Source organism: Saccopteryx bilineata, chromosome 4, assembly GCF_036850765.1.
Source record: "Saccopteryx bilineata isolate mSacBil1 chromosome 4, mSacBil1_pri_phased_curated, whole genome shotgun sequence".
In the NCBI taxonomy this organism is placed as follows: Eukaryota; Metazoa; Chordata; class Mammalia; order Chiroptera; family Emballonuridae; genus Saccopteryx; species Saccopteryx bilineata.
This window is the reverse complement of record NC_089493.1, coordinates 94,899,933-94,920,477: the sequence shown is the minus strand read 5'-3', so window position 1 is coordinate 94,920,477 and position 20,545 is coordinate 94,899,933. Positions and strand designations below refer to the sequence as shown.

At 52.6% G+C, this 20,545-nt stretch overlaps 1 protein-coding gene across 1 annotated transcript; it reads left to right on the top strand.

Annotated features, from left to right (window-relative positions):
* Positions 1-2,274: 2,274 nt before the first annotated feature.
* TGM1 (transglutaminase 1) lies at positions 2,275-17,097 on the top strand. Its single transcript, XM_066277600.1, has 15 exons — positions 2,275-2,411; positions 3,129-3,440; positions 3,585-3,773; positions 4,743-4,991; positions 5,386-5,504; positions 5,634-5,741; positions 6,124-6,298; positions 6,706-6,844; positions 6,980-7,083; positions 9,989-10,077; positions 10,580-10,733; positions 10,838-11,119; positions 11,242-11,402; positions 11,756-11,892; positions 16,692-17,097. The coding sequence occupies exons 2-15, from the start codon at positions 3,131-3,133 to the stop codon at positions 16,918-16,920; spliced, it is 2,445 nt and encodes an 814-aa protein (XP_066133697.1). The 5' UTR covers positions 2,275-2,411; positions 3,129-3,130; the 3' UTR covers positions 16,921-17,097.
* The last annotated feature ends 3,448 nt before the right edge of the window (positions 17,098-20,545 follow it).

Genomic DNA, 20,545 nt, shown 5'->3' with positions numbered 1-20,545 from the left:
TTCATAAATTCTCAGAGTTGAGGTGATTAGGCCCATTGTACTGATGAAGTAACTGCTGTTCAGACACACCCAGGGTTGCTGAGCTCAAGTGCTGGAGCCAAAGCTGTCTGTACCCCTTGCTCTGGGATTCCAGACTCATGTTCTTGCTTCTGTGTGGCTATGGAATGGTTGAGCAGGGTCTGGTTGGGACTGGAGCCAGGTTTCCACCCCCATGGTGACTTCCAACGCACACACCCGTGTACATGTGTTCCCTCACACATTTATGCTCACACACACACACCCTTTGTCCTGGAAATGGGAGTGGCTCAGGGGTTAGGGCACTGAGTCAAACTTAGCTGGGTGGGGAAAGAAAGATTGAAACAAGAGGGAGAGAGTATGACAAGGCATTTTCCTGGTCCCCTGGGAATCTACCCAGGCACACGTCTGCTCACACACATCCAGATTCTCAGGGTACCACCTCTCCATATTTATAATGATGCACAAACAGCCCCTCAACAAAGTCCTTTGGCTGACCTGCCTCACATCTTCCTGAGATTTTGATTTCCACTGGTGAGCTGTCCGAAAACATAGGAGGTGGAGGCAGACCCTCTGCAGAGCTATGCTTGGAGATGACTGGGAGAGGTCAACGTGAGTGTGGAGAACTCTGCCTCTGTCCCCACTCCCTGAGTCACCTCCCTGCCTGATGTATCATCAAACTTAGCCTCTCCTTAATCAGCTTCCTATGTCTCCTTTCCAACCCTGTTTTCACTGACTTCTGTTCAGTGGCCAGTGGGCAGAGCTGGGATACCCGTGGGATAGAGGGAAGATGCCCTAAGAATGGGGCCCCAAACTTCCTGCAGAACTCCCAAGAAAGCCTCCCTGAAGATGCCTGGCCTCCTGTTTACCTTGGTGTTCTCTCTGTGGCAGCATCCTCGTGTTTCCCTATGCCAGGGTGGAGTTGGGATGCACACAGAGCAGGTGCCTGGAGCCGGTTGGTCAGGATTTCCAGGAAGAATTCCAGGTTGAACAACCCAGTATTCTGGCTGACCAGACACTCCTGAAAGTGTGTGTGTGCGTGTGTGTGGGGGGGTACTCTGCAGCCTGGGACGGAGGCCTCAGTTCTAACCACGCCTCAGCTTCCCCCAAACCCCATGGCTGGGGGGAGAAAACAAGGGATTGCTTCTACTCTGACCACTGCCCAACCCCAAACTTGGAGGGATACGGAAAGTTGTGGGCTGTTCACTCTTACCAGGGACTGTGGAGCAGCTGGAGGATGAGGAGGGATGCATGGAGGGAGGAGGGGTCAGAGGATCTGGTAGAGCCGGCAGGTCATGGGTTGGCTGGTGGAGCCTGTCTGAGGGCCAGATTGCTGATGTCACCAGTCTGCACCTTGGGATTCAGGGACCTCCCTAGGCAGGATTAGGACCAGGACCAGGCCAGTTTCACAGGGCTGAGCCTGCCCTGGGCTGCATGGGAGCCCATCTGCAGGGGCCTATGAGACCACAGGCAGGCAGCCTGAGTTTAGCAACAGAGGGTCAGCTGGACAGAGGTGAAGAAGCTCCCTGTCCCCTTGCCTTCAGGATAGGGGCTCCTTAAGCACACAGTCTGGCAGGAATCTTTAATAATAAAAATAATAATAATGTTAAAAATATAAAACAGGCCTTGGCCGGTTGGCTCAGCGGTGGAGCATCAGCCTGGTGTGCGGGGGACCCGGGTTCGATTCCCGGTCAGGGCACACTGGAGAAACACCCATTTGCTTCTCCACACCTCCCCCCCTTCCTCTCTGTCTCTCTCTTCCCCTCCCACAATCAAGGCTCCACTGGAGCGGGGATGGCCTGGGCGCTGGGGATGGCTCCTTGGCCTCTGCTCCAGGCGCTGGAGTGGCTCTGGTCACAAGGGAGCGACGCCCCGGAGGGGCAGAGCGTCACCCCTGGTGGGCGTGCAGGGTGGATCCCGGTGGGGCGCATGCGGGAGTCTGTCTGACTCTCCCCGTTTCCAGCTTCAGAAAGATACAAAAAAAATAATAATAATAATTATTATTATACATACATATATATATATATATATATATATATATATATATATATATATATAAAACATTCTCATGTATTACAATCCATTCATTTCCTACCACTCATGTTCCTGGTTGCGGGTGGCTGGAGCCAATCACAGCTGTCCTCTGGGACACCTACCTATGGTGACAGCCTCTGGGAGCCAGGCCTCTTGCCCTGAAGGTGATGGAGCAACCAAGCTTAACTTTTTGGCAGCTGCCCCGCCCCCCCCTTCATAAACCACTTAACCCGCCCGCCCCACACCTTTCATTTGTGCTGCGGCGTCCGGCCCATCAGGTCCTGTGCCATCAGGCCTGACCTGTTCCACCCCGGAGTGCGACTCTGCACGACTCCGCTCTGCCCTGGCCAGCACCGCCGCAGGTAAAGGGCCTGACAGGCTCTGAGGTCCTGAGCCTCACGAAGCCGTCTAAAGGCCGCGCGCCCAGACCCGGCCCCAGCAGGGTGGGGTGCGGGCCAGCCCCAGCCTGCGGGCCCAGCGAAGCTGCCTCTGTGCCGCGTCCTGCTGCAGTGGGAGCATGGGCTCCAGAATGGCCAGCAGCCCCTCCCCATGCTCTGTGCCGGGTTTGACCCGACGTGGGGATTGCCAAGGACCCCAGTCCCATGTGTCCCTTGCCTGTCTTTTGCAAGGAGCCTTGGGTGGGGAATCTCTGCTAAGAAGTGAGTCCTAAAAGTGGTTGGCTCATCGACCTCCATCTGACTGAGGAGCAGGCAGGTGTAGGAAGCAAGACGGATGGAATGGTCTTTGCAGCTGGGTCTTGAAGCTGTGAAAAGTGTCCATGCATTTTCTGGGATGGGTCCTTGAGCAGGCGTCTTCCTGGGCATCTGCTTTGGTGGATGTTGGTCCGGGGATGAGAAGGGAGGATCTCCTCTGCAGGGTGGGAGGTCTCTCTGGGTAAGTCTGGAAGGAGTGCTCAGGGAGTCTTCTGGATCAAGATAAGAGCATCTCCATCATCTGGCTGGGACCAAATCGGCTCTCTGAAGGGAGGGTTTCTGGCAGGGCTGGTTGGGTTGGCTGGGGTGTCCTGGGTAAAGAAAGTCTGGTAGAGTGACCAGAGCCTCCCTGCCTCTTCCACACAGACATGATGGATGGTCTTCGTTCAGACCTGGGCCGCTGGGGCGGGAACCCCTGGCAGCCTCCCTCCACACCCTCCCCGGAGCCAGAGCCGGAGCCAGACAGACGGTCGCACAGAGGGAGCCGTTCCTTCTGGGCTCGCTGCTGTGCCTGCTGCTCCTGCAGGAGTGGGGCAGATGATGACTGGGGGGCTGAGCCCCACAGTGTCCGAAGGTCCAGCTCTGGGCGCAGAAGACCTGACTCCCGGGGCTCAGACTCCCGCAGGCCTAACTCACGGGGCAGTGGTGTGAACGCAGCTGGAGATGGCGCCATCCGAGGTGAGGCTGGCCTGTCTACCTTAGCTGAGAGCCAAAAGGCCTTACTGGAGACCCATCCTAGCATGTCTGGAGGCCTGGGAGGCTAACAGTAGGGACCTGGGCTCCCCATGGGGTATTCACTGACCAGGAGCCGCTGCTTTGCAGAGGGCATGCTGGTGGTGACCGGTGTGGATCTACTGAGTTCACGCTCGGACCAGAACCGCCGAGCGCACCACACAGATGAGTTCGAGTACGATGAGCTGATTCTGCGCCGTGGGCAGCCTTTCCACATGGTCCTCTTCCTGTCTCGGCCCTACGAGTCCTCGGATCGTGTCACCCTGGAACTGCACATTGGTCAGTGGGCCTGTAGTGGGAAGGATGAAAACTCGGGCAGGGGGGATGTCTAGCAGGCCTCCCAGCCCTGGTATTAAGGTCAGAGGGAAGTCTTCGGGCTCCTCCCTCATTCACTTCTCAACCTCTGTCGGATAGGCAGGGGCAAGTGTGTGTCCCTAGGGGTGTATCTCAAGGAGAATCTTGCTGTCCCCATTTTCCTAAGCTCACCCCTTCAAACCTCCAGGGACATCTGTCTCAGTATTCTTTCTCCTCGGGGGCTTGCTTCAGGGTTGCTGCGTCTGTGTCTTTCTTTCTGGGCTTCCTCTCCTTCTCCAGAGTGTGGCTGGATCTCTCTTCTCTCTCTGTCCAACTCTGTCTCTGTTTCCTGTGTCCCCACGGCTCAGGGCAGGTGCCTCCCTCGCCGCGTTGCTTGGTGGCCGTCGACTGTGCAGGCTGGTGATTACCCTGCTGCCGGGGGCGGGCGACTCCTCATACCCTCTGATTAGGACCCGGCCTTACCGAGCCTGCCTCTCATTTCCCAAGTACCCCACCACCTCCACCAGGGATGCCTTGGGCTCTGGAACCAGCAACCCAGGGAGCAGGCATTGTTGGCCTTCGGGGTCTAGATTGCCCTTTCGCATGAGGGGGACCGTCTGGACCCAGCCAGGGCAGCTTTGCTTTTCTAGTTGCTGTTCCAGTAGCTGGGACAGTCACTCAGGCAGAGGGTGATGGTGGCCTGGTCTCTCCTGCCCACTTTTGAGTTCAGTGTCAGGGGAACAGGTTTGGGACGTTGGACTGGGTCTCTGCCCTGGCATGTGGGCAAGCATCGGGCGGGGACAGAGCTGCTCTCAGACTGTAAGGCGATGGCCCAACTCAGGGACACATGCACACTGGCTCATACACATTCTGGGTGGGGCTGGGGAAGTCTAAGGCTCCATCCCCCTACCTCAGGGAGGCCTCATGAGCTAATTGCTACTTTCCCCACTCCAGGAAACAACCCCGAGGTGGGCAAGGGCACCCACGTGATCATCCCAGTGGGCAAGGGGGGCAGTGGAGGCTGGAAGGCCCAGGTGACCAAGTCCAGTGGGCAGAACCTGAACCTGCGGGTGCACACCTCCCCCAACGCCATCATCGGCAAGTTTCAGTTCACTGTCCGCACACACTCAGAGGCTGGTGAATTCCTGCTGCCCTTCGAACCCCACAATGAGATCTACATCCTCTTCAATCCCTGGTGCCCAGGTGAGCCTGCTGGAGTCAGGAGCAGGGAGTAGACAGGAGAGGAGGCAGGCAGGTTTCCTGTCCTAGCAGCCAGCTAAGTGCCTCGGTGCCTGGCCCTAGGAGAAGCCCAGCTCCCACTGTCCAGGTGAGGGCATCCAGGCCCTATGTTGAAAGATGACCACCTCAAGGCCACACAACTTCACCTCCCCTGGTGAAGGGCCCTGGTTACAGCTGCTCTCCTCCCACCATCTCTGACGTGCTCCCTCCATCCTTCCTGGGAGCAGCAGTGCGTTCAGGTTGGATATGTCCCTGTCCTTCCCTGGGGACACGAATCCTGAAGAATTGGCCCAGAGGCAGGTGGGGCCCAAGGAGAGGGCTGGAGGGAACCAGGCATGTGTATTTTTGGGGAACACAGAGGACACCGTGTACGTGGACCATGAGGATTGGCGGCAGGAATATGTACTTAATGAGTCTGGGAGAATTTACTACGGGACTGAAGCACAGATTGGCGAGCGGACCTGGAACTACGGCCAGGTACAGCTGGCCAGGGCCACATGCACTCGGGGAAGCTAGAGGCGGGTGGGGTGGGGAGGGGGAGAAGATGCTGGCCTAGGGGTCAAGCTTGGTCACGGTGGGCTGCAGCCACCTCTGCCCTCCTTCCAGTTTGACCACGGAGTGCTGGATGCCTGCCTGTACATCCTCGACCGGCGGGGCATGCCGTACGGAGGCCGTGGGGATGCAGTCAGTGTCTCCCGGGTCATCTCTGCCATGGTGAGCATCCTCATGGCTCTGAGCCCTATTATGTGTCTGCCTGATGCCTCCCTGGCTTCCACTCCTGGCCTTTCTGATTCTTCCAAGACCCCAGCCCTGACCTGCCCTTTCAAAGGGTATTGTGAAAGGGGTCTCACTCCTCTTCTCTCCCTTGCCTGCCCCCCCCTTTCCTGGCTCCTGTCCCAGCTCTTATGGAATGTAAGGCCAAACCCAATACTTGGCACACCCAGGATTCACATTCCTGTGTCAGACCAGGAGTGGGGGTGGGGGGCAGGTGGCTCTGGGAGGCGTGGGTGAGGCTCAGCTAACTCCTGAGGCATTTAGGGGTGAGAGCTGGTTGCAGGGTTTTCCGACTCCTCCCCTCCCATCCTGTCCTGCACAGGTGAACTCCTTGGATGACAATGGGGTCCTGATTGGGAACTGGTCTGGCGATTACTCCCGAGGCACAAATCCATCAGCGTGGGTGGGCAGTGTGGAGATTCTACTCAGCTACCTACACACCGGTTATTCTGTCCCCTACGGCCAGTGCTGGGTCTTCGCCGGTGTGACCACCACAGGTAGTGGGGGGACTGGGAGACAGGAGTGGCCTGGGCCCTACAAGGAGGAGGGAAGGAAGCAGGCTCCACCTTCGTGAGCCAGGCACAGCTGTGGCGACAGTGCAAGGGCAGGTGGGGGTGGATGGTAGGCTGGCCTTAATTATCATTAATTAATGTTAACTACCAGAGAGAAGCCTAGGGGAGGGGAGGGAGAGCAGACAGGCAGGACAAGGCCAGAAAATGGCCTGGCTTCTCTTAACCCCCATCACACCCTGACCCCAAGGTCTCCTGACCCTAGTGACCCCTGACTCAGCTTGGCAACCCCAGTTTCCCTTCTCCTCCTGCTATTCCTCACCTGATGCCTCACCTGCCTCCCCCCACACTGCCTGGCTCTTGGCCCTGAGCCCCCAACCCTGGGTCCTCCGCAGTTTTGCGTTGCTTGGGCCTGGCCGCTCGTACTGTCACCAACTTCAACTCAGCGCATGACACAGACACGTCCCTCACTATGGACATCTACTTTGACGAAAACATGAAGCCTCTCGAGCATCTGAACCATGATTCTGTTTGGTGAGTCTGGGGTCTGGGCCGGGGCTGGATTGCTCGTCCCTGCCAAGAACAGTGACCCGAGACCTGGATACTGAGGGGCGCCGGGACACCCCGGATGGGCTGCTCAGACTCTGCACTCCCTCCGTGTCTGGCCAGGAACTTCCACGTGTGGAACGACTGCTGGATGAAGAGGCCGGATCTGCCCTCAGGCTTTGATGGGTGGCAGGTTGTGGATGCTACACCCCAGGAGACCAGCAGTGGTGAGGCGGGGCACTTCCTGGTTCCTGTAACCCATTTTGACTTCTCCATCCCCAACCTGGGTAACAAACTCCAGTGTTAGCACTGGTCTGAGCCGTAGAGCCAGGCCCTTTAACCCCATGGTTCTTGAAACAGGTGTATCAGCCAGTTTTTCATTTCGTTTTACCTTTCTGCATAGCTATATGCCTAAATTTTATTTATTTATAACGGTTAGTGTACTCAAATGAGTCAAAAATCAAAAGAGGCCCTGGCTGGTTTGCTCAGTGGTAGAGCGTTGGCCTGGCGTGCAGGAGTCCTGGGTTTGATTCCCGGCCAGGGCACACAGGAGAAGCGCCCATCTGCTTCTCCACCCCTCCCCCTCTCCTTCCTCTCTGTCTCTCTCTTCCCCTCCCGCAGCTGAGGCTCCATTGGAGCAAAAGATGGCCCGGGCACTGGGAATGACTCCTTGGCCTCTGCCCCAGGTGCTAGAGTGGCTCTGGTCGCAACAGAGCGACGCCCCGGATGGGCAGAGCATCGCCCCCTGGTGGGCGTGCCGGGTGGATCCCGCTCTGGCGCATGCGGGAGTCTGTCTGACTGCCTCCCCATTTCCAGCTTCAGAAAAATACAAAAAAAAAAAAAAAAAAATCAAAAGATTCAAGAGCATTGAGTGATGAGTTTTTCTCCCCCAGCCAATCCACTATGCTCATGTACTTTTTTATTTACATATTCTAGAGATAATTCATTGAAAGACCCTTTTATTTATGTAATTTTAAAATTTTTAAGTGATTATTATAAGTAATATATGCTTGAAAGGAAAAAAAAGTATAGACGTGAACAACATAAAATGTAAATATTTTATATTCTCTCCCAAGAGGTTTTTGTTTTGGTTTGTTTTGTTTTAGGTGGATGTCTAGGTCCTACCACAGACTTGACATATCAGACATGTTAGGGATAAATTCTAGGAATCTATCTATTTGAAAGTCCCCCTGGTGATGTAGAAGATCAGCTGGGTTTGGGACCCACTCCAAGCCCTTATGGGACACGTGGGAAATGGTGACCCAAAGAGATGGAGTGACTTTCTCTGGGACACAGAACATTAGGTCAGAAGCAAAGCAAATCCAGTCCCTGACTCCCTCCCTTCTTGACATACATGCTCACTCTCACCGAGTTCTCTCCATCTGTTCCACTGCTCACTATGAGTAATATGTGCAGTATAGAAAAAAATCAGGGTTCAGATAGGGGCAAAGAAGAAAGCAACCTACTAGTCTCTTTTCCACAATACACATTCACAAAAATTAGACCTGCCATATGCTCTCTTCTCAAACTGGTCCCTCCCCTTTCCACCTTAGCACTGCAACCCAGGCAGCCAGCCTGCGCCCCTCAGGCCGCCTTTCTTCTGCCTCTCCTTTCATCACCCTGGGTCAGAGAGCCTGCACCTAGCCTACATTTCTCCTCTGGTCTCTAGCCAGACCCCTCCATCTCAATCATCTCTATGAGCAGTGCCCCCTGAGTTGTGCAACCCAGAGATGCCTGTGATCTGGAAAAGCCTGGCCCAGGGACACTGGGAGAACTGAGTCTGGTCCCCACTCTGGGAAGTGGTGGGGTAGGCGCCAGGCAGGGGCTCTGCGGCCAGCCAGACTCAGGCTTGATTCCAGCTTGATTACTCCTTAGATATGTCAATTTGGGCAAGTTCCTTGCATCTTTGGGCTTTGGTGCTCTTGTTTTTCATATGAGGATAATATGACAAACCATATAGGGTGGTTGGGAAAATCAAATGAGAAATCATATATTAGAGACTAGCAACATGCCGGGACCATAGTAATATTAGCTCCTTCCACTCTATTGTATCCAGCTATCGTGTGAGATCTTGGCATCTACCATGCCTCTCTGAGTCTCAAGTTTCGCCATCCTTTTTTTTTTTTTTTTTTTCATTTTTCTGAAGCAGGAAACAGGGAGAGACAGTCAGACAGACTCCCGCATGCGCCCGACCGGGATCCACCCGGCACGCCCACCAGGGGGCGACGCTCTGCCCACCAGGGGGCGATGCTCTGCCCTTCTGGGGCCTTGCTCTGCCGAGACCAGAGCCACTCTAGCACCTGGGGCAGAGGCCACAGAGCCATCCCCAGCGCCTGGGCCATCTTTGCTCCAATGGAGCCTTGGCTGCGGGAGGGGAAGAGAGAGACAGAGAGGAAAGCGCGGCGGAGGGGTGGAGAAGCAAATGGGCGCTTCTCCTGTGTGCCCTGGCCGGGAATCGAACCCGGGTCCTCCGCACGCTAGGCCGACGCTCTACTGCTGAGCCAACCGGCCAGGGCAAGTTTCGCCATCTATTAAAGAAGATTGTAGTGCTAGGTGTTTTCTAAGATTCTTTGCTATTTGTGACCCTCACTTACTGTTCCGTGTCCTCTCCTGCCCAACCTCCCTGTCAGCCCAACTCCCCTAAAAGAGCCTCCTGAGAATGATGATGATTCTATTTCCTACCAGTTCCCTTCCCACCTCCCAACAGAGAGAACACAGTAAGCTGCAGAACTGAGGGGTTGTTCTGGATCTTTCTGAAAGGGTGGCGATGGTGTCATTGATCTCCCAGTCAGTAAGCAGAGTTACCACGGGATCTGGATTTGTCTTGATGTAGAGGGTCCTGACCTCTGGAGGATCACAGACAGCCAACATCCAACTTCAGCCAATGAGAACAGAGTGTGTCAACGCTTTGGTTAACAAGGCAGCTTGTCCCCAGACTTGCCCTGCCTCTGCTTCCACTGACTGAAGCCAAGTGGAACTTCACTCTTCTGTCTGCCCTTCCTGGATTGGACTGGGTAGCTGCTAAGCCCAAGGCAGTGGGCACTAGGCCTGCATGGATGGGCTTCTCTCAGATCTAAGGGTCCCCCTTGGCCTCCTTGGCTCTCTCACTTCATCCTGCCCTGACTCCCCTAGGCATCTTCTGCTGTGGGCCCTGCTCCGTGCAGTCCATCAAGAATGGCCTGGTCTACATGAAGTATGATACACCCTTCATTTTTGCCGAGGTGAGGACTCTTCCACGTGCTTTCTTGTGCAGTCTAGAGGGCCAAAGCACTGGCATAGTCCTGAGTTCTCTGGTCCTGACTTCACCGCTGACGGACCAGCTTGTGTCCTTGGGCAAGTCATTCTAAGAGACTTAGTTTGCTCAATTGTAAAAGGTAATAATAATGGCTGTCGTGCTTCCTGCACTCAGGATCAAAAGAAGTAATGGGTATGAAATAGCTTTACAAGTCATAAAGTCTGCAAACGAGCATAAAGGATTACTGTTATTAATGCCAAAGTGCTTTGCAAGGAGTCTCCCAGACCAGCCTCACTGTTCTCTGGCCTCATCTGGCTCAGTTTGGAGAGTATCTCTGTTTGGCTCTGCCAGGAGGCTCCCAGCCTTTAGGCCTAACCATCCCTGCTGTTTCAAAGATCAAGAAGAGAAAGTAGCTGGGGTCAGGTCCAACCTTGGACCCTGTGGCTCACTCACCTCTTGGCTCACACCCCCTTACCCTCTCCCAATAGGTGAACAGTGACAAGGTTTACTGGCAGCGACAGGATGATGGAAGCTTCAAGATAGTGTACGTGGAGGAGAAGGCCATTGGCACACTCATTATCACAAAGGCCATTGGTTCCAACATGCGGGACGATATCACTCACATCTATAAACACCCAGAAGGTACCATCCCCCCAACCCAGCCAGCTCAGGCCCATGCCAAATATTTCTGCTCTTCACCCACTCTCAGAGTAGCAGTTCCCTTACCCTTGACCCTCAACCCCCAGGCTCAGAAGCAGAGCGGAAGGCAGTGGAGACAGCAACCTCCTATGGCAGCAAACCCAATGTGTATGCCACCCGGGACTCAGCTGAGGATGTGGCGATACAGGTGGATGCCCAGGACGCAGTGATGGGGCAGGACCTGACAGTCTGCGTGGTGTTGACCAATCGCGGCAGCAGCCGCCGCACTGTGAAGCTGCACCTCTACCTCTCAGTCACCTTCTACACCGGTGTCACCGGGTCTGTCTTCAAGGAGAGCAAGAAGGAAGTGGTTCTGGCTCCAGGGGCCTGTAAGTGCTCCTTCCCCAGCCCTGCCCCCTAGATGGCTGGGTACCGGGGCTGTGGACATGGAGATTCTGGGAGGCCATGTCTGGGAAGCAGGCCTCTGTGACACCATGTCTCTTCTCCCCAGCGGACCGCGTGACCATGCCTGTAGCCTACAAGGAATACCAGCCCCACCTTGTGGACCAGGGAGCCATGCTGCTCAACATCTCAGGCCATGTGAAGGAGAACGGGCAGGTGCTGGCCAAGCAGCACACCTTCCGTCTGCGCACCCCTGACCTCTCCCTCACGGTGAGGGCAGCTGGCTAGAGCGCGGGGCTGAGGGACATTGGAGGCGAAGGGGACAGGGCACTAAGTCAGGACCAGGCTGGTCTGATCAGCAGTTCCAAGAGGAAAAGGACAGAAATTGGCTCTAGGCTCTCAGACCTGTTTTCTCTTATGTAAAACGAGATCTCATCTACCTGATTCTGTGGTGACTTTGGGTGAGGAGTGGCTTTGAGTTTCCTCTCTGGCTTATGCAGAGCCTCCTCTCAGGAGCAGAAATGTGGAACTCAGAGAGGTTTTGATACCTCTCTGGTGCAGTGAATGACCTTCTGTATTTGGCCAGGGTCTCTGATGTGGGGATGGGCCTCTTTTTCTCTCAGTTGTTGGGAGCAGCTGTAGTTGGCCAGGAATGCGGAGTACAGATTGTCTTCAAGAACCCCCTGCCTGTCCGCCTCACCAATGTTGTCTTCCGGCTCGAGGGCTCCGGGTTACAGAGACCCAAGATCCTCAACGTTGGGTGAGTCTGGCATGTCCTTGCCACCTCCTGGGCTGCCCTGGGCCCCACATTGCTTCCTCTCTCAGTCAAGATGGTTAGACTGGTTAGGATGGTTAGGTTCATACCGTCTATTGGGGTCCAACAAAGCAGCTTGGAGCCAGCCAGCAATACCTCCTGACTCAGTTCAGTCCAAACATCATTTAAGGAGACCTGCTGCGTGTGTGGTGCTGTGCTGTGTCCCCGCACCCTGTCTTATCATCTCATTAGGGAGCTAACACTCCACACAGGAATCATTAGCCCAGTGCTCAGGAGTTGACCAAGCGCTTTCAGGCATATTTTCTCACTTGAGAGGACCATAAAAACCCTTTAAAGCACATTAGAGACCATCCGATAATTAAAAACAAAGCTTTGGAATCAAGTCCCACCTTCATCACACTGGCTATGTGCCCTTGTGCAAGTGACTTATCTCCTCTGAGCCTCATTTTTTCTCACCTGTGAAATGGGGCTCACAGTAGTACTTGGTTCTGAGAGTCATTGTGAGAATTAAGTGCAATGGTGCATAAAGCATTCAGCATAGTGCTTGGCACAAACTTAGTGCTCTGTTGAGAGTTGTTATTTTGAGTATTTCCACCATCACCCCCACTTTACAGCTGGGGAACTTAATGGCCATGTCTTACAGGGTCTCACAGCTCATAAGGGCCAGACTACTCCTCCCGCTTGGCGCACACTGTGTACAGATGCTCAAGCCTGTTGCTTGGTTGTACCAGGAGGGCTGAGCAGCAGTTGCAGAGGAGGGGGCCCTGCACCTCGGGCCCGGACCAGGCCACCTGGGTCTGATCTGGGACCAGGCGAGTCTCTGTGAGGGGCCTCACTCAGTGTTTGGGCTCCTGGGCCTGCGCTGTCACCTCTGATGCAGACCCACACAAGCTGCCCTGTCTCTCCTCAGGAACAGCACAGAGGGAAAGCAGGGAAGGCCAAGGCTGACATTTAAGATTAGTGTTCTGGGGACAGGGGCATGTGTTTTCTTCTTTAGACAAAGAGAGTCTGGGGGAAAGTGATGGCCCGGGTGGAGAGGCTGGCTTGGGGGAAAAGCGGAGGGTCCCTGTTCATCCTGCCCAGTAAGTACCACCACCGCGCACACACACACACAGTCCCAACAGGCTCTGCCTGGTGGGGGCCTCCACTTTTGCCAACAGGTCAAAGCTGAAAAGGTTGTTTTCCTGATCTTTGCCCCAGCTGAACCCTGGATGATGTCATCTGTCACAAAGGAGTGCTTTCCCTTTGCCTCCCTGCGCGAGTCTGAGTCTCTGGCAGCTTAGAAAGTGGAGAGGAGACTCCCAAATAGCTCCCCCTGCAGGTGTCTCTCTCCTGCAAATGATGGAGGGAGGTTCTCCTGTTCTTAAGGGTACACAGAGCTGGACTCCCCTCAGCAGCTCTGCCCGACCTGAGTCCTGCCCCAGCGTGGAAGTAAGGCGGGGACCACTGAACTGAGCGTGGAGGCCTGTCCCCTCCCTTCAGCTGCGGGCTCGTAGTAATCCCCCCTTTCCACTTAAAGACCCCAATCTCCCCACCAGTACATGAGAGGGTTGGATGATGGTTTCTCAAGGCAGGTTCTCTTTGGACATCCCGTGGCTCCTCAGCTGCTGCCAGCCCAGGCCAGGGCCACCAGGACAATTGAAAGCCCAGGGGGAAGTCCCTGGGCGGTTGGTACAGATGTATTGGATTCCAAGCTGGGTGTTACTTTGCTCCCTTTTGCACATCAAAGGCTGTGGTATGGAACCCCATTAGAGCATAAGGTGTGCCACCTAGTGTGGTGACTAGCCATTTAATAAACATTCCAGAACTTACTCCTCCAGATGGCTGTTGTCACCACCAAACCAGTCACCAGGAGAGGCTGAAAGTCTGTTCCAAACCCTTCTCAGGAATTCCCCCCAGAGCCTGAATCATATTCTCTAGCATGTCCCTAGGGTGGCCTCCTGGGGATGCATTTGATATTGGGGATATATCCTGAACTCATCTAGAGCGAAGACTAATTAATAAGGTGGGCAAACAAGGTAGGTAGCGATGCCTTTTCAAGCAGAGGGGAAGCTTTGCTGTAAAGGAGGGACAGGATATGCATGTGTGCCCGAGTGCTCATTGTGTGTGTGTGACTTTCAGGGACTCTGGAGAAAAATCCAAGAGAAGTTTTAAAAAATGCTCCAAGCACTGGCAACATGGTTGAACAAATACAGTATTGAAAGACAATGTCAATTTTGTTTTGGGGTGTTTTTATTTTCTAATAGTTTTTAAAATTTTTTATTGATTGATGTTTAGAGAGAGGGGAAGGGAGAGAGAGAAAAACATCAGCTTGTTCCACTCATTCATGCATCCACTGGTTGATTATTATATGTGCCCTGACCAGTGATCCAACTTTGGCATATGTGGATGATGCTGTAACCAACTGAGCTACCCGGCCAGCAATGACAATGCTGATTTTGTATGTCTAAGTTCTAGTGACCTTGTCAGGGAGTTGGTTTCATTGGCTGCACTCGTGGTTACAGAAACATTCCAGCTTTAGCAGCTGATGCACTCAGCTTAAATTCACAAACAGAGGTGTGGCAAAGGTCTCATCTGACACTAAGGCAGGGAGAGATCTTGGCATCCCATGCTGGAACCTGGAAAGCAGTTTTTCTTGGAAATACTGTTATGAATAAAGGCCAGGTTCTGAAATAGTACAGTTTGATTATAGTATAGGTCAGGTTGACTGTTCAAGCCTGGTCTGAATCTAAATGAGTTTAACTGTGTAACTGTGGAAAAGTGGACAAAAGTTAAAAACACAAATTTGTAACCAGCCAGAGTATAGCCTACTTGAAAAATTATAGACTTAATTTCTAGTTATCTGTTATGATGGGAAGTCTAGCAATTAAGCCTATACCTTAACAGTTAGCCTTCATATATCTCCCTGCCTCCCCCTGCTCCCTCCTTCATGGAGCCTGGAGGCACCTTCAAGACCATCTGATCCCACCCCCTTATTTTATATTCACTTCCATTTTACAGAACAGAAAAGTGAAAATCAGAGAAGTTCAGTAACTTGTCCTAAACCACAGAGCTAACAGTCATAGAAAAGGAGCACAGGTGGTCCAGGGGTGCTGCTTGCAAGCAGGCTCCAAGCTAAGTGTTTTGCCCCAAGAACAGCTCATCCTCAAAGTTGAGGTGTTGGTTCATTCCCTTGGGGACTGAGGTGACTGCACAGGGAATGGCTCCAGAGAGGGTCCCTGCGGCAGGTTTGCATTGAGTAGGGGGCCAAAGGTAAGGGAGGCAGAGGCAGGAAAGGATAGATGCAAACAGGCATGAGCGGGTGCAATCTATATAAATACAGTCATGTTCAGTGTGCAAAGTGCAAGTGCAGATTGCTGGAGGAGCTCAAGGAGAGGCCGGATTCATTTTCCTATGGGCAGGAGGTGCGCAAAGGAGATGTGAGGTGGTGTGAGCCTGCACAGGCAGCCAGGGTAAAGCATGAAAAAGAAGGTGAGTTCAGCGAAAGGAAGGAGCCCGTCTTAGCTGGTGGGCAGGAGGAATGATGGGGGATGAGGAGGCTGTGCAGGCAGGCAGCCTGAGTCAGAATGAGCCTGTGTGTCGGGTTCGGGAGCTGCAGTCCCGTTCCATAAGCATCAAGGAAGCCAAGCCCTTAAAGGGTCCAGTTCTTGGGCCAGGAGCCATGGAACTGGAGTCAGTGGTTAGAGAATAGAATGGAAAAATGAGATTGGAGGCAAGCAGGCTGGCTAGAAGGCTGGTGAGACTATGATTCCCAGAGGTGTGGTCTGGCAATAGATTTTCAGAGACCCATGAAGAAAGGAGAAAATAAAGGCACTGAAGTAAGTGTGTGTGCGTGCATGTGTGTGTCACATACATACAAACATGTATGTCAGTGTGAATGTGCTGACCGTCTATTCTTGGGAAGGATTTTTCTTTTTTTTTCTGAGAAAACATTTTACCAATGTTTTAGAGTATTAAAATGTTCCTTCTTGCCTGACCAGGCGGTGGCGCAGTGGATAGAGCATCAGACTGGGATGCAAAGGACCCAGGTTCAAGACCCTGAGGTCGCCAGCTTAAGCGTGGGCTCATCTGGTTTGAGCAAAAAGCTCACCAGCTTGGACCAAGGCCCCTGGCTCAAGCAAAGGGTTACTCGGTCTGCTGAAGGCCCACGGTCAAGGCACATATGAGAAAGCAATCAATGAACAACTAAGGTGTCGCAACGAAAAACTAATGATTGATGCTTCTCATCTCTCTCCGTTCCTGTCTGTCTGTCCCTATCTATTCCTCTCTCTGACTCTCTCTCTGTCTCTGTAAAAAAAAAAAAGTTCCTTCTTTGAAAAGATGATTGTTGTAGAAGATAATTTTCCTCCACTTCTTTTCTTGGCAATATTGAAAGTATTTGGCAAAACAGTGTTGAGCCCCAAAGTCTCCACTTGAAGTTCACTTGGTCTTGGAAACCTCAAGTGGGGTGGGGGTGGTCTGACTAGGCAGCAGGTGGCAATGGAGATGAGGGGGAGGCGGCGCATCAGTTTTGTTCAGGTGTTTGTGGGAGAGGAAGGAGGAGTCCTGGATGACTGGGAGATTTCTAGCTTAGGCAGCTGTGTGGATGACTGCTGATCTTGCAATGTGGAGGTGGCCCTGGGACTCAGGCTTTGTACTGGTGCTTGGTGTGGGAATTCCAACTGAGCCCAGAAATGCCTGAGGGGCTCCACCTTCTGCTCCTTCTTTCCTGGCTGCCTCATCAGTCCTTACTCCCCACTCCACCCCCAGTCACCCCAGGCCCTTGACCCTGTCTCTGCCCACAGGGACATTGGGGGCAACGAGACAGTGACTCTGCGCCAGACGTTCGTGCCTGTGCGGCCCGGCCCCCGCCAGCTCATCGCCAGCTTGGACAGCCCACAGCTCTCCCAGGTGCATGGCGTCATCCAGGTGGACGTGGCCCCAGCCTCTGGGAGCAGGGGCATCTTCTCAGATGCTGGAGAAAACAGTCTCTCAGGAGAGACCATTCCTATGGCTTCTCGAGGTGGGGCTTAGCCCTGGGCCGGGAGCCATGGAACTGGAGTCAGATGAACAAGGACACTGCCTCAGGACAGGGGTCTACAGTAGAGCGGCTCCCCGGGGCTCAGCTGGAGAGGCCGGGACACCTGGGAAGGGAACCTCTCTTCATTTGCACTGGGCAGCTCAGAAGCTAATAAACTGTTTTTTAATGAAGCTGCTGTTCTGTCTATCTGTCAGTCCATGCTGGGCCAAGCAATGCGAACCTACTCTCTGTCCCAGGGATGCACATGGTATTTCTGGCACCCCTGGTTCTGAGAAGCATGACTGACAGGTCCAATGATACAAGCGCAGGGGCTCCTGAGATCAGGCCTACTAAGCATCAGGACAGCCTCCAGTGCTCATCTGCCCAGCCCCCACCCCAGGGTGCTTCTATTGACCAAAGCTCTTTTGAAGCCCCCTGGGTTGGGGTGGGACTGCCCCCTTCCATGGCGCCCACTGTGAGAGAAGGGCCTAAATCCCCATTTGTGGGCACATGGTTGGGGTAGGAATAGGCTAGAGTCCTCTGAGCAGCAAAAGCCACTTTGCATTGTTGATTTTCAAATACCCTTATGTACAAATTTTTATAAAATACTCATTCAGAGTTGAAAATTAACAGAATACTGAAAACTGTAAAGAAAATAGCAATAAAACTCAACCACTACCATGTACAGAAAAGAACTGTTAACATTGTAGTTCATATACTGCTTTTCACCCTAAGTAACCTGTGGTGAGCATTTTCTCCCAGAATTAAATATTGGTTGAAAACATCGCGTTTAAAGACTGGATGACAGTCTTCACTTCCAAGCCACCCTCCCGGTCCTCCTGAGCCTGGCTGCCCTTCTCTGTCTCCTGGGATGGCGCCTCCATCTCTGTTCAGCCATGGGGTGCTGAAATGACTCCAGGCTCCCTCTCTTCCCGTTCCGCTCCACCTAGGTGAGTTCTGCCAGTCGTGGTTTTAAGGACCACTGGCTCCCAGAATTGTATCTGTTTTCATTGACCCTCAAACTTGTATATTTGCAGCCTTCTCAATCATCTCTACCGGGTGCTTCATAGACACACCCACCCCCCTAAGCAAAATATGTGTAAGATCAAACCTCTGAGGTCTTCTGGCACCGCCTCCTGCAGCTTCCCCTGTATCAATAAACGACAACTCTATCTTTCCAGTTTCTTGGGCCCAAAGTCTTGGAGTTGTTCTTTACTTTTTTCTTTCTCTTACATCCCACATTCAGTCTGTCAGCAAATCTTGGAGGTTCTATCTCCCACTCCTGTGCATCCAGACCCTGACTGCTCCTCATCACCTCTGCAGCTACCATGCTGCCGAGCTGCCTTCATTCCTCACCCGGATTGTTGCACCTGCTTCCTAATCGTATCCCCACCCACTCTTGCCCTTTGATACTCTGCTCTTCACACAGCAGCCAGAACGAGCAGATGAATTCGATTGTGTCAATCCTCTGCTCAAAACCTGCTACTGGCCTCCCCAAAGCCAAAGTCCTTACAGCGCTCTGTGGCTCAGCCCTCACTCCCCGCCCTGCCCCAGGCTCGGCCTACTCCAGGTCCCTGGCTCCTTTCCTACAGTGCCAGGCGTACTCCTGCGCTCGGGCCTCTGTAGGGCTAGCACTCCGCCTGAGTTCTTCCCTAGACGTCTCCATGCTCTGCACCGTCTTCTCCACCATCTTGGTGAAGGCCTCCCTGCCATCCCATTTTAAAATCGCAACATCCTTGGCTCACTTTCCCTCTCGGGAGCACACCCATGCCTCTCCCTTCCCCTTCTGCCTCCCCCGGGTGCGTTACCTTGGCCTTTCTCTCTCCTAAGCTCCAAGGGCCTCTCCTGCCTCTGTAACTTGTTTCCTGAGCCATGCAGCCCAGCTGGCTCATTTATACTACCTCTGTAACTTTCTAAATTAACTTTTGCTTATAATTTGAAAAAAAATAATAATAAAATAAAGTTGCAACAATTTCCACATTCCCTCTCCCCTGGTGCTTTATTTTGCTCCATAGCACATATCACCACCTGACACTCTCTATATTAGGTTATTTATATAATTTGTTTGTTATCAAATTTTCTCTGCTGGTACTGCTCCATCCTAGGCCTCCCTCGCTTGGATTGGAGCACCAGCCCTCTCAGTAGCCCTCCCCCACCCTGTCTGTTCTTAACTTGGCAGGCAGAGAGATGTCAGTCAGAACGTGTCACTGATCCACTCACACCCCGCAGTGGCTCCTCACCTCTCAGAACAACAGCCGTGGTCCTCCCTCTAATTTTAACCCCCTATCCTTTTGTCACTCAGCTTCCCCTTTTTGGTTTCTTGAAGCCTCCACCTGAGGGCCTTTGGACTTTTTCTTTCCCCTGCTTGGCACACTCTCCCCCCCAAACTCCCTATATCCACATGGCTGGGACCCTCCCTCCTTTGAGGTCTTTCCACAAATATCTTAGAAAGGCCTGTAATGGCCCTCCTATTTTATGTTTTATTTTCTTTTAATTAATTAATTAATTAATTTTTTAAGTGAGTGGAGGGGAGATAGACTCCTGCATGTGCTCCGATGGGGATCAACCCAGCAAACCCTGTCTGGGGCTGATTCTTGAACCAATCAAGCCACTGGCTGGAGGATGAGAAGTAGTAGAGAATGAGGAAGGGGAGGGGAGGAGAAGCAGATGGTAGCTTCTCATGTGGGCCCTGACTGGGGATTAAACCCGGGACATCCATACGCTGGGCCAATGGTCTATGCACTGAGCCAACTGGCGAGGGCCCTGGCCCTCCTATTTTAAATTGCAAGTCACTCTGCTCCTCACTACCCACTTTTCCCTGCTTTATCTTTCTCCATCGCACTTATCCCTCTCCAACATACTAAATGTTTTAACAATGCATTTATTTATTATGTATCCCCTTACCCAAACAGAATACAATCTCCACAGGAGCAGTGGTTTTTGTCTGATTTATTCTCTGCTTATATGTTCAGAATTTAGTGCCTAGAGATGCTAAGTTCTCTAGGTACTAAAGAATAAGAATGATAGCAGTAATCTATCTATAATAACTCATGTCATCTTCAGAACAACTTATTTGGGTAGGTTATGCCCCTTCTACAGATGAAGTAACTAAGGCAAAAAAAGGTTAGTTCATTTGTCCAAAATCAGTCAGCAGTCGAGAATAGGATCAGAACCCAGGTAGTCTATCTAGCTCCATAGCCTATATTCTATCTCAGACTGAAAGATGCCCCACAGTGCTCCTAATTTTACCCCCAAACTGTTCTTCCCCTAATTTGTCCCACCTCATTGTTACTATAATGATTCTGTTGTTCAAGCCATAAACATACAAAGTCACTTGATTCCTCTTTTTCCTCTCCTCCAATATTCAATTCATCAGCAAGTCTTCTCAGTTCTACTTCCAAAATATATCTAATCTGTCATTCTCTCCACTTACACTGTTGCTGTGCTCTCTCCCTACAAAAAAACTGCCATAGCCTCCTAGTGAGTTTTCTCTCTTGTTCCTGAAGAATAGGATTTCTATGCAGCCAGTGAGCTTTCCAAACTCTAATTTAAATCCTAGTACTCTCCTACTTAAAGCCTTCCAGGGCTTTCCTATGGCCTTTGGGACAATTCAAAGTCCTACTCTGACCTACCGGGCCC

What these genes read in the sequence shown, in the direction of transcription:
- TGM1 (XM_066277600.1), top strand. Translation starts at nt 3,131, where the DNA reads ATGATGGATGGTCTTCGTTCAGACCTGGGCCGCTGGGGCGGGAACCCC. An exon ending in CATCTATAAACACCCAGAAG is followed by an intron (nt 10,734 to 10,837) that starts GTACCATCCCCC and finishes CTCAACCCCCAG; the next exon opens with GCTCAGAAGCAGAGCGGAAG. An exon ending in CCCAAGATCCTCAACGTTGG is followed by an intron (nt 11,893 to 16,691) that starts GTGAGTCTGGCA and finishes CTCTGCCCACAG; the next exon opens with GGACATTGGGGGCAACGAGA.